The following is a 13,710-nucleotide window of genomic DNA, read 5'->3' as shown; positions in this document are numbered from 1 at the left end:
GTAATTTTCTTGGGGTCCAAAAACAATTACCATTTTCACAGTAACTTAAACGTGAGATATCCAATTGCATTTCTTATCATAAAAAACAAACTTTTCAGAAAAATAAAAGAATTGTAATTAGTCTGAAACACTTATCATATAGTTTGGGGAGGAAAAGGGTTTCGTTGAGCAAGCCCCAACCAAATAACATTTTCACACTTTTTATAAGAATAGAGGCAGTTACAAAGGAATTTTTTTTATTAGGGAGGGGGGTTGGATTCAAACTTTCCAAAACATGAAAAATTATGAATTGTCTGAATATCATACGTCTCTAAAAAAAAAAGAGTCTGTCACAAGTAGGATTTTAAAACACTTTGGATAAGATACAATTAGGAATTAAGATTCATTTTAGGGGTTTCATTCACCTAGCTCAACAGCCTCCCGAATTAACAAAATTGCATTATTCAACTATTTATTTTTTACCCAGCAAAGTTTTGTCGTACAAGTAAAGAGCGATGTTAAAAGGCCATTCAATCAAACAGTTCGTGGTAACGAACTGTAGTAAGGAGTGACCCGGCTCAACAGTAACTGAAACTCTAAAAAATGAAATTTTGATAGCAATAGTTACATCAAAAGAATTGCATTTTTATGCTGATCTTAAATATATAAGTTTCATCAAGTTTAGTATTACCCATCAAAAGCTAGGAGCTGGAGAAAAAAATGGCCTTATTTTAAAAAATAGGTAAAATACCCCCTAAAAGTCCAAGAATCTTGACGAAAATCACACTATCAGATTCAGTGTAACAGAGAACCCTACTGTAGAAGTTTCAAGCTCCTATACAAAAATGTGGATTTTGTATTTTTTGCCAGAAATATTATATTTGTATATATAAATATTATATATTGGAATTCGTATTTTTTGCATAGAAATGTATTTTTTGCATCACGGATACGTGTTTATTTGTTTTTTCCCCAGGGGTGATCGTGGTCCTAAAATGTTGCGATAGGGCTCATTCTAATGGAAATTAAAAGTTGTAGTGCCCTTTTTAAGTGACCAAAAATAATTGGAGGGCATATAGGCCCCCTCCCACGCTCATTTTTTCCCAAAGTCATCGGATCAAAATTTTGAGATAGCCATTTTGTTCAGCATAGCCAAAAAACTTAATAATTATGTCTTTTGGGGCTAGTTAATCCCCCACAGTCCCCGGGAGAGGGATTGCAAGTTACAAACTTTGACCATTGTTTACATATAGTAAAAGTTATTGGGAAGCGTAGAAACGTTTTCAGGGAGAATTTTTCGCGTTGAGGGGAGGTAAGGCTGCTTGGGGGAGGGGATATGTTGGAGGATCTTTCCTTGGAGGAATTTATCACGAGGGAAGAGAATATCCATGAAGGGCCCCTAGGATTTTCGAGCATTATTTAAAAAAAAGAGAAAATAAACGAAAAAAAGTTTTTTCAGCTGGAAGTAAGGAGCAGCATTGAAACCTAAAACGAGCAGGAATTATTACGTTTACAAGGGGCTTCGTCTCCTCCAAAATACCTCGCTCTTTACTCAAAAGTATTTTTAGTAATTTCAACTATTTATTCTACGGCCTTTGTGATTTAGGGGTCATTCGTAAAAAATTGGGACAAAATTCAAGCTTTAGTGTAAAGAGCGAGTTATTGACGAGGGGACGAACCCTTTCATATACGTAATAAAAATATACAAATATAGAAGTTCGTTACATAAGTTAATTCGTAACTTACGATATTTATTACTAGTAAAAAGTTCGTAAACAAATTAAAAAGCTCTAGCTGCTTTTTTAAGTAGCCAAAAATTAGAGGGCAACTAGGCCTCCTCCTCCACCTTTTTTTCTCAAAATCATCCTGTCAAAAGTATGAGAAAGCCATTAAGCCCAAAAAAAATGAATATGCAAATTATTCATTTGTAGTGAGCCAAAATCCAACGTGCATTAATTCAAAAAAGTTCAGAAATTAAATAAACAAAAAACGAGTTTTTTAACTGCAAGTAAGGAGCGACATTAAAACTAACAGAAATTAACCAGTATATGAAAGGGGTTGCCCCCTCCTCAACGCCTCGCTCTTTATGCTAAAGTTTTTTATTGTTTCAAAAAGTATAGTTGTGAGAAAGAGTCAAACTTTAGCGTAAAGTGTGAGGCTTTGAGGAGGGGGCAACCCCTTTCACATACGGAATAATTTCTGTTCGTTTTAAGTTTTAGTGTCGCTCCTTACTTGCAGTTAAAAAACTTGGATTTTTGTATATTTAATATATTAAAGAGTCGCCCTGTTTCATCCATTATAAAGTTTTTTTGTTTGTGTGAGCAAACTATTTGCAATTGATTAGGCGGTTGTACCATAATTGGCAGAGCTTGGATAAGAGATCCTAAAAAAAAGTTAGAAAACAAAATGAAACTGAGAACTAAAAACAAAAACCAGTTAACTTCCCCGCTTTGTTCTGGAGATAGAGACAATCAATTAAAGTCGAACGTATAAACATATTATTGGTAAGTATGAATTTTTTTTACGAAACTAGAATTTTAATTAAATTTGATTAAATTAGAATTAAATTAGAATTTTTTGTTGAAGTTCAGAAAAGGGCAGTTCCTAAAAGCTTTTTAGCGTACCTGTTTGGAGAAAAAAAAACAATGCTAAAGAATAATTATTTGAGTAATGTGGCCGCTTTGGGAGTTCTCTGAAGCGTCATACAGCTTTGATTGAAAAAGTCTTCGACAAAAAGGAGAACAAAACTTTATGTCTTTTCAGTCAAATTTCACAGTCAAACTAGAAATCCTCGACATCTATTGATGACAGCTAGCTCTCTGGGAATATTCACTCATTGACCTTTGACTTTGAGACGGTCAGCCGACGCTATGACTTACAAATTGATTTTTAAGGTATCCTCTCGCCTTAAAACATGTAGAGATTACTTATGTTGTGGGATCCGAGCTTAAAAAAAAGCGTAATTTATCCTAAGGCTCAGGAGAGCTTTTTGTTTTCTATGATAATAGATGTTGTATTGATGGATGTAATCTGAACAGTCGGGGAAGTACTTCGATTCGAAACTTCAAAAACCTTATATAAGAGGGGGGGGGTAATTGTTTTATATTCTAAAGGGTTCAGATATAGCTATTAAAAACAGTTTCCATATTGTTTACTCGGAATGGAACGCACAGTGTTAAGAAGCCTTCAAAATAATGTTTATTCGACTTCTACACAATTTTCTATATTTCGTCAACAATTCGTCCATTTTGTATGTTTGTTACCCCCCCCCCCTCCCCACCAAAAAAAAGAAATCCTGTCTATTGAATAATCTAATTAGAGTGATAAAATATTAGCTTTGGCTCTCTACCAAAACTTGCTAAGTCAATGCTGTTCGTCACTAAAGATATCGTTTTAATTTCATGATTTTAATTATTGAGTTTTTTTGCCATAGCTTAAACGTTGGTTTTAAAATTTAAAAAAAACTGGTTTATGTTTAAAATAAGTTTATCGACATGCACTGAAAAGAATCTCCCTAAGGCTCCGTCCTAAAAAGCTGCTAGGTGTGGAGCTTGGTATATAATATAATTTGAATTTCACGATTTATGTGCAACATCTGGGAAGCGGGAATGCCTGCTATGGACTTGGAAACCAATTTCTTGGAAATATGTAGAGCATAGAGACTTGAAAAAAAAAGAACTTTGGGGCAAACCATCCATCATAATAAACAGTAGTTAAGAAAAGTCTTTCTCAATAGAAATAAAACTCGTTAAGACGAATTTTGATGGGAAATACAAAATTTAAAAAATCCGATTTTGGTGATAAATCCTTATTAAATTCAGCAATTTTAAAGGTACCCACAAGAAATTATTAGGTTAACAAAATTTGTTTAGTTTCAAAATAAGGGGAAAACATTCCTAAAAAGGGGGCAATTTTGACGAAATTTTGAACACCATCAAATTCAGTATATTGGAGGACCAAATAGCAAAGGTTTCAAGCCTTTTTCTGCAAAAGTACGGGAATTCAAATTTTTCAAGGGAACAGAGGTGTATTTGCTTTAGTAGAAACAGATGCGTCTTTGCTATATTTTTTTCAGTAGCAGTGATCAACTCTAACCGGTGCGGTGGTCGTAGAACATTGTAAGATGGAATTCAAACGCAAATTGAAAGTTCTAGTGCCCTTCTTAAGTAGGAAAGAGAGTACATAAGCAAAGTTGCAATTATAGCATACGTCTACCTAGCCAATATTCATTATCTTTCGATTTATTCATAAATTAGGTATTGATTTTAGTACTTGGTGAAAAATCTCCCCTAAAATTAATATCAATTAATATCAAATTAATATCATTAATTATCATTAATATCAAATTAATATCAAATAATAGCTAAAATTAATATCAACTGTTGTACATAATCAAATCAGGAATTCCACCAACAAATGAGAAAATATTGAGTTTTAACCAGAGGCGCCATTTGGGGGGGGGGGTCAGGGGTGGGCAAATGCCCACCCCAGATTTTCCAGGGGGGCCGAAGCTTCCACCACAAAGGGCCCTTTGCCGGCCATAATAATCTATTATGTCCAACATAATCCATTCTGTCTAATTGATTTGAAATTACTTCACGTCTATTAACCAAAGAGCGTAATTACTTGACGACCCTTTGGGTAATTACGCTATTTGCTATTAATTATTGTAAGCTTTGAAAGTAGGTAAGATACAAAATAAAATTCTCTTAATTTTATCGAAAATAAAATTCTGTCAAATGCCCATTTCCTAGATGATTACGCGACACGAAGTGAGTCGGGGGGCCCAAGATGGAGTTTATGCCCACCCCAAGATTTGGTCCAAATGGTGCCTCTGGTTTTAACCGTTGAAGGATATGTCTCAAAGCAAAAGAAGAGCCTCAGTTTTTTTATTAAGACTGTAATTCAAGAAACAACTTTTTCTTCTTCATCTGTTTCTTTTTCGTTCTTAGACTGATAGATTAGATTCAAAAGAGACGTGAAATACTTACTTTCTGGATTTCTTACTCTTCTAGAGATGAACTCTAGCTGACTCTGACGGACTTATTTTTGCCCATTATGGCCTATAAACCACACCAAGAATAAACTTTACGTCAATTGTGCGCGTGCAACTATGCTGCAAAATTGTATGAATTACTTTAACTGAAATATTTTTTAATAGAATGGTGTATATTCATAAACTAAAAGTCTATACAAGCTCAGAAATCTTTTAAGTATATATTTTGACCAACCAGGAAATTAGGGAAGAACGTACAATAATCATATTGCAATTTACTTGGAGAGCTCAAAGACAAAATATACGTTTATTCCTGCTAAATATGAAACAGCTTATTGATTTTTCTATTATCAGATCATCTCAAAATTGAGTACTTTCCACATTGTTAGCCCCCTTGAATCCTTTGGTTTCGCCCCTCTTTCTAATAAAAGGAGAAAACCAATAAATACACTTCTATTTGGTTAATTTTTTAATTTTTCTTTACTTTTATTTAACATAACAAACAAAAATATAAACCATTACAAATATAAATCACTACTCTAAAGAAAAAAATGCTAATGTGTAGCTGTTACCCGCATAAATATTCCAAGAAACATTTTGTATTATTGTATCAATTAAAAAATAACCACCTTCTACCACAAATCTCTAGGGCAACAAACATCATCAAAATACAACTGCAGCCACCCAACCCCCATCCCTACCACTAACTCCTCCATCTAGCCTTACAACCCAATCACACCCCCCTCCAAGAAAAAACAACTAAATAATTCCGCAAGCGAAACTTTCTTATTCTTTTTTTAAACTCTGGGACCGCCCTAACACTCACAGAAAGCGAATTCCATACAAAAGGGCCAAAACCCTTCAAAGCAAAACCAGATCTCTCACTACTTTTAATTTTAGCGATATTTTATTTTTCCTTCCTCCTTAGTTATTGGGTAGGCACTGTCGCCAATGATAAACCAAAGTGGATACCCCAAAAAAGCGAAAGCGAAGATTATCCTGTAATCCTGTATTAAAAAGTGTGCTTTACCTCCACTTGTTTACTATTGTGACATATATTCGTAAAGCCTTATTCCTTAAACGTATGTCAGAAAGAAAATCCAAATAACCCAGCATTTCTTACCTGCTGTTGTATTTACCGGTCATTGCTAAATTTAATTCTGAGCTGACAAAAAGACCGCAAAGCTTGAATGGTTCGTTTGTGTAAAATTTTGAACCAGCAAAAAGAACAAAAATATTTACATATTCACAAGGAACATAGTTTAGGTAATAATAACCCAATAAAAATAATAATTGAAATAAAATAATAAACAAAATATTAGAAAAACATTAAGTAAAATAATAACTTAAATAATACAAATAAAAGTATTTAAATAAAATAAAAAGTAATCTAAAATATTTCGAATTTGCTTAAAATTTAAAATAATTTAATTTAAACTTTAAAATAATTCAAAAATTAAAGTTTAACTAAGAAACCCAAATAATAATTAAAAGGAATATTTAACAAATACGCACAATATTTTTAAAATGTAAACTAACTGTTTCTCTAGTGATAACATAGTAGCATAGTAACCTTATCATTGCATCTTAGCCTTGTGATCTTATTACTACTATAATTCTTATTTAGTTCCTGATTTTTATACTAGGTAGGTAGGTATGCGTTTATTTCATCAAATAAAAATTACTAAAATTGCACTTACAATCAATAATACGAACATTCTAGATTCACTTTAGTGACACCCTTTAGGGTGTATACCAAAAATTAAACATTAAAGACGATAGCTACACATCAAATATAAAGGTACTAAAAAAAGATATAAATTTCAGGTGTGGTTCCAAAATAGAAGAGCGAAATGGAGAAAGAAAGAGCACACGAAAAAAGGCCCAGGACGACCTGCTCACAATGCGCATCCTCAGACTTGCTCTGGAGATCCTATTCCCCCTGACGAGTTAGAACGAAAAGAGAAAGACAGGAGAGAACGAAAGCTTCTGAAAGGACTTGAAAAACAGCAGAAAAAATTAGCCGCTAAGGGTATTCATGTAGATATTGCAACGTTGCGTAGTGAATATGAATTAAGAACACGTGACGGCAATGGTGTTGAATTTGACGATAGAGCTCTAAGTAGTGCGAGTGATTTTGCTGATAACTTAAGTTTTGACAAAATTTCCTCTGGTGCAAGATCAGAAGAGGCCAAAACTGAGAATGAAACAAAAAATGAGAAAAAGTCAACCTCATTTTCTATAGAAAGTCTACTCTCCGCCAACGCTAGATAATATAATATTCTGTTCTTTTTTTTAAAAGAGGTTTCCGAAATAGAGCTCTTTGTTACTTCATGGAGGGTATTTATTTTTCTCAAACAGTGTACTCAAGCCGCCAAACAGTGTACTATTACAAAATAGTGCAAAAAATTGACCATATAATAGGCTCTAGTGTGAATAATATGCTCTGTATATTGAGGGAAAGAAGGTGATTGAAACCGTTAAATGAAATCTTGCCCTTTTCTTCTATTACCCCTTTATTTTTGACGTTGATGTGATAAAGTTATTTTTTCCTACATTTGTAAATAAGAAAGTATAATTTGGGGAATGAAGCTTTTTTAGACAGTTAATAAAGTAATAAAGTTTAAAAAATGTACGACCAAGGCCAAATGTTTAATGTCTGTCGTTAGCTAAAGATGAAAAACGAGAGAAATAAATGAAACGAGGTTAACAATTTTTGAAGTCTGGCTGCTGAGTTCTTCGCTGAAGCATTCAATTCTGTAAAAAATAATTTTCATTTTTAGTGTTATATCTATCATGAAAATCATTTGCTGACGATACTCTTCGATCATATGACCCAAACATCCAATTTCTGAATGTGTTTAGCCTTATACACTGTTTACGAAATCGCTGCTCCCAGAGTTCGTCTTTATCATATTTCTAAGATGAAAATGCAACCTGCTTTTTCGCATTATCTTTGCTACGAACATATTTTTTGAAAATTTGAAGTTTACTGAATTAAGATTATCCACAAAACTTATTTCTACTATAAATCTTATAACATTTTTTATAACGTTTTTATATAACGTTTAACAACGTTTACTTAATTGTTGCTCTATATCAGAAACCTTGATATCATTGATTATATCGTTCAAGCTCTTGGAGTATCTATTTCTAAAAATAGATCAGTTTTAACCACAGACGTAGAGTGCAAGGAGGTTAAGGGGACATGGCTCGTCCCAGCAGAGCTCGGGAAGGGCCTTACCCTTATGAAACTTGGGCTCTGAAATGTATGTGTGCAGTTTTTTGTCTTTTTGTTTTTCTAATATGCGTAGAATTGTTGAAAAAGATACTTTTTCTAGAGGCGTCGGTATTTATTTGATTTTTATATATATTAATGTGCTTACTGAAAAACAGCTCTCTGGGATTAAGTAAGCGTAAATAAGGAGGCAGTTATTTCGTTAGATGTTGTGAATTCGAAGAAACTGAGTTGATTAAACTTGCTTGCTTTTTTATTGAGAAAAAAAAAACAATAACAGAAGATCAGAGGACAACAGAACGGTAACAACAAATTGAAAGAGAAACCAAACTGCAAATACGTAGTGTTAACTACCAAAGAATCTCCTTGAGGCGACTATAACTTTCAAACTGTTTTATATATAGAGCTGGATTAATTTAAAAATTTGGCTTTAATACGAGCGAAAACCCAAAAACTCTCTCAAAACTGTCAATAAAATTATAATATTCACGGATAGTTGATCAGATTTCTCCTTCTAGAGTTGGAATTATATTATTAGAATCTTCACCGATAATCTTTAGTTATACTAGTAGATAATATGATTCACTCATTTATACAAGATTTTTTCGGTAGAGGGGGGGGGGGCACTTAAAACTCTCCAATTAAGGTGAATCACAGAACAAATAGAGGTAAACATGGGAAATCTTGAAAATAGTGCCATTTCTGGGGCCCAGAGTGGAATCCCACTTACATTGCTATGAGGCACGTATATAGGCATTTTTTACGGAAAAAGGCAAAATATGGGGGAGAAACAAAGCCCAAAAAATAAGCTAAAATCTTAGGCTCCTTCAGAATAAGAGTTCTACTCTTTTACGGCAGCCCATCTGCTCAAGAGCAAAAGAAGAGAGTGGAAATTCCCTACATCACCCTACATTTATGGAAAGTGAAAAACTTCTATCATTTAAAAAAACTGCACAAGCGAAAGAAGCTTTTTAAAAGGTTTTCTCCTGAAACTCTTGTAAAACTTAATCCCTGTTTTTTCTTTAGTAGCCTTCCATATGAACTTCAATGGCTTTCATATAAACGCCGTTGGTTGGAACTTAAGAACCAAGAGCCATGATTTTAAAACAAAAATCAATTAAGAAAGTAAAACAGTTCAAAATAGGGATGATACCTTTTTATTGACAGTGAAATATAAAATTATTTAACTGGATATTTCGAACACATATACAGTGTTCATCATCAGCAGTAAGAGTTTTACTGCTGATGATGAACACTGTATATGTGTTCGAAATATCCAGTTAAATAATTTTATATTTCACTGTCAATAAAAAGGTATCATCCCTATTTTGAACTGTTTTACTTTCGTCATGGAAAGGCAGTGTGGTCTTCGAAGTTATCAAAATCAATTAAGTTTAATCATTGCTTATGTTGTCCTATTTATTTATTTATTTACCTTTGAATGCTAAGAGTCGAGCAAAAAATTTTAAAATTTAAAAAAATTTGAGGACAACCATATAAATTTTATTTTGCAAGCGAGTGTCCAGGCCTACGGCCCCACACCTCCCCCCTATTCGCCCCTTCCCCCTATTAGATCAAGATATTTCATAGATGACCTCCCGACTCCTGTTGAGGTATGATTATATTAATAAGGGAGGCAGCTATCAATGCCATTGTATTATGGCTACGTCTGAACTATAGTTGATGATAGTTAATTTCTTCAAATCATTGGAAGGTTTCAAAACATTGTATTTTAGAAGTCAGCCATTTCACCAAGGGGAGTTGCAGACCCCCCCCCTCCCTTCCATAGAAGAAAACATATACATTACATAGTTTTGATCCTGTAATGACCACTTTTTTATTATTTAGACCATCCTCTCCCCCAATATTGGTTGGACCCTTCAGAAACATAATTCTGGGTATGTCATTATTGTTAATCGATGCGAAGCGGCGAAGTGCCCAGGGACAATTATGCAATTAAGTACTTGTTCATCTTGCTAATTCATTCTTCCTAGTCAAACTTTTATATTTTGTTCCAATGTATTTTATTGTATACAACCTTCAAATGTATTAATAAAGTTTGTGATCTAATTTACAAATTTTAATAAATCGGTTTAACTGTTTAGGTTTTATCACGCACGTACACAAGACATGAAACATCAGAATTTTTGCGATTCTGCCTAAGTTTTAATAAAATCGGCCTGTTTTTGGTTCTTTATTTTATTTGATTCTCTCCAACTCCCCATTTCAGAAATTAATTTATGTACATACATTTGTTTCAGTTCACTGATGAGAAGTTAGCTCTAGAATTTGATGAGTTTTCATAAATGCGTAGCTGTTCTGTTGAGCTTGGCTCGTAAGCAGTAGCGTAATTCCATCAAAATCCAGTGAGGAGGGGGGGGGGGCAAAGTTGGGTCTAAGTTTTTCTAAATCAAGGGAAAATGAAAGTGTAAATTGTAAAATGAGTCTTAGAGTAATAAAAAGGTGAAGATATGCCAAAGAAAACTGACCTGTTTCTGTAGATGCCTGAATTATGCAGGCTTATCTTAATTTTGACAAAATTTTTGGAGAAACTCAATTTCAGGCACACTACAATTTCAAACCGAGTTACAGGAGTGACAGTTGCCCCTCCCCCGCCCCATGGTAAATTACGCCTCTGCTCGTAAGACTATCGTGAGCGGTAGATCGGTACTTTTTCTGTCTTTTATTTATCATTATCTTTTCTTTTTTCTTTCTTACGAAAAGACAAAAAAATAAAACGAACAGGTTTTTCTGTCTGTTATTTTTCTTTATTTATCAATGATGGACACCATGGTGAAATCTACTGGAGTTTTTTTTTTTATTTTATTAGTGATTTATAGGATCCTTTATGAATATGCCTTATTTTACTTAAATAAGAAAAGGTATCAAAACATTTCTTTTGAAAATACTTATATAAATAATAAAAATGACCTTTCCAATTGTTAAAACCCAGTCAAAATCGTTAAGCCAAATACTTGTCGAAAAGCTCTGTATCTAAACAAGAATCTAAAGCATTACAATCATAACCGAATAAAATGCATTGCTAAGTACCGGCATACTAGCTACCAAAAATAGCTCTGGATTCCTTAAAGCTGAAGCATGAATGCGAAAGCAAACCATTAGAGCTGGTCTAGGGAGCAGAGTGAAGAAAATCCCAAAGATATTTGAAAATGAAATAGGGGTAGCTGGTGGACATGCACTACAGAGCCAATGTAGGAGAAATTGCAATAAATAACTAATTTCTGACACTAACTTCGTGCATTCTCATGAAGCTGGCACGTACGCAGGGGGGGGGGGGCTTCGGGCCCGGAAACCCCTCCCCCCCCTCCCCGAAATGTTGTTTAATGTTTAATTTCCCCGTGGTTTCTTGGGATTTCTGGCAAAAGTAGGACATTTTTTTAAGAATCTAGATACATGTGTGAAGCCTTTTCTGGGGGATTTTACAGCATGCAATTATCCGGTCAAGTCACTCCCCAATTATTAACCCGTTTTCTGTTTAAATTTTCACCCTCTTTGAAGTAATTAGCAATTGTTCTGTTTTTTTTTTGTTTTTTTTTTTTTTGTAAAGACAGTTTGCTTTCCACAGCAAAGTAGAATTATCCTTTATATTAGGGCGTTTATCCCCCCTTTTCAGGATAAAGTACAGTTTTTAATGAATCAATTCTGGAAACTATTATTTTTCATTAAAATCTACTTTTTTGCAATAGAAGAACTACCCCCCACAGCACCCATATTGAACTGTTAACCCTAAAAATTTCCCTTTCAGTGGGATTTAATAGATTAATCAATTGTTCTAAATCGCTATGAACATAACCTGAGCCTAAAACGTACTTTTGAGGCTTCAGTCTTCTTCCCCCCATTCGCTACAATACTATAGATTAAAGTTAATCTGTATTTCCGATATACGTGCTTTTCGCATCACTGAATAAAAAAAGTGCTTCTTTATATCTGCTGTTTCGAAGGTTTTGCCCCCCCCCCCTCCCGAAAAAAAATTCCTGTGTACGTGCCTGTCATGAAGGGTACACTCTTTTCTGAATGTGATTGTAGATGGCACAGATATTGACGGGTCACTTGGTACTAAATGAGAAGTGTCGGATCACGTGGTCCTGACACCCATAGTGACAATAGGAAATACTGACAGTAAAAGTGCAGTAAAACACCAAAATTTAGCTAAAATATTAAAATTATTTTCCAAGTTTCTTTATTTTCTGAACCTATTTAAAGATACATGATCTAAACCAATTTAACACATAAAGAGGAAGAGTGTTACGCTTGACACCAGGTCCATTCCAGATGACTTACTAATGTCTGCTTCGCTGAAATACTCATTGATGAGAATAAAAAGTTGTGCGAAAAGATATCGGCAACATTTTCTCTTTATTGACGCTGGAAAGCTTCATTCCAACAATTTTCTTTGTTGCTATGGTATTTATATTTTTTGAATATGGAACAGAATTATTTTACAGACATGTCATGGTGAATCTATAATACGCATGCTAGAAAGGACACGCAAATTCATTTTGGGTGACATGTATCAATACAGACAAAATATACATTTACGTCACCTATCGACCAAATTTTAGCATTTCTTATAACTTGCAATTTTTATGGCTTCAGTCTCCTATCTATTCCGGATAAACTCTCCTCACAAATTATTCTTCAGTGCATCCAGACAGTCCTCGATAAATACCTACGGGATGAACAGTGCGGTTTTCGGCCGTCCCGTTCTGGCACTGATCTTATCTACACACTAAGGGTAATGATTGAGGAGCGCAATGAATGCCGAGATAAAGTGTACCTGATTTTCGTGGACTTCGAGAAAGCCTTCGACTCCATTGACCGAGACTCACTATCGAAATCCCTGCAATAGTATGTAATTCCTGATAAAATAGTGGCCCTGGTTGTTGCATGATATGAAAACACAGAATACTGTGTTCGGACCCGAAAAAGAATTACTAGATATCCGTATCATGTCCAGCGTAAGACAAGGCTGTATTCTTTCTCCTATCCTCTTTGTCCTCGTTTTCGACTACATACTCTTTGATTGTACAGGGTTTGGCATCCAAACTGGAGAAGGTAAGCGGTTAGCCTATCTGGATTTTTCTGACGATATTGTCTTGATATAAAATAACAAGACCAAACTCCACAATACTATCCGTGAAAATGCTGGCTGGCTTGGCCTCAAGATCAAAACAAAGAAGACGAAGAGCATGGCAACAAGTAATTCCCCCTGAACATAAAATGCGGAGCATCAATGGTAAAGCAGGGCGTAGAGTTCAGGTACCTCACCAACACGGTCGAAAATTCAGGGGCAAGTTAGCAGGAAGTGCAGTTGAGTATAAAGCAAGCCAGTAGAGCTTTTAACTGACTAAAACTAGTATTGCAATCGAAAAAGTAAATTACGAAATTAAAAATGATTCTATTTATTAGCAATGTCCTTTTTCCAATCCTCTACAGTTTGAGGGCTGGAGTTTAAGTCATCAACAAGAGAGACGGA

The 13,710-nt window shown here is 34.3% G+C and overlaps 1 protein-coding gene across 1 annotated transcript in view; it reads left to right on the top strand.

Moving 5' to 3' along the window:
- LOC136027047 (homeobox protein unc-4-like) overlaps positions 1 to 9,409 on the top strand; it is a 28,723-nt gene extending 19,314 nt beyond the window's left edge. The window contains exon 3 of the mRNA XM_065703970.1: positions 6,803 to 9,409. Coding sequence (XP_065560042.1) covers positions 6,803 to 7,249 — 447 coding nt within the window. The 3' untranslated portion in view covers positions 7,250 to 9,409. The remainder of the gene's footprint in view (positions 1 to 6,802) is intronic.
- The last annotated feature ends 4,301 nt before the right edge of the window (positions 9,410 to 13,710 follow it).

Source organism: Artemia franciscana, chromosome 5 (assembly GCF_032884065.1).
Source record: "Artemia franciscana chromosome 5, ASM3288406v1, whole genome shotgun sequence".
In the NCBI taxonomy this organism is placed as follows: domain Eukaryota; kingdom Metazoa; phylum Arthropoda; class Branchiopoda; order Anostraca; family Artemiidae; genus Artemia; species Artemia franciscana.
Note: the sequence above shows the minus strand (reverse complement) of the source record. Positions and strands in the feature narration are given on the sequence as shown.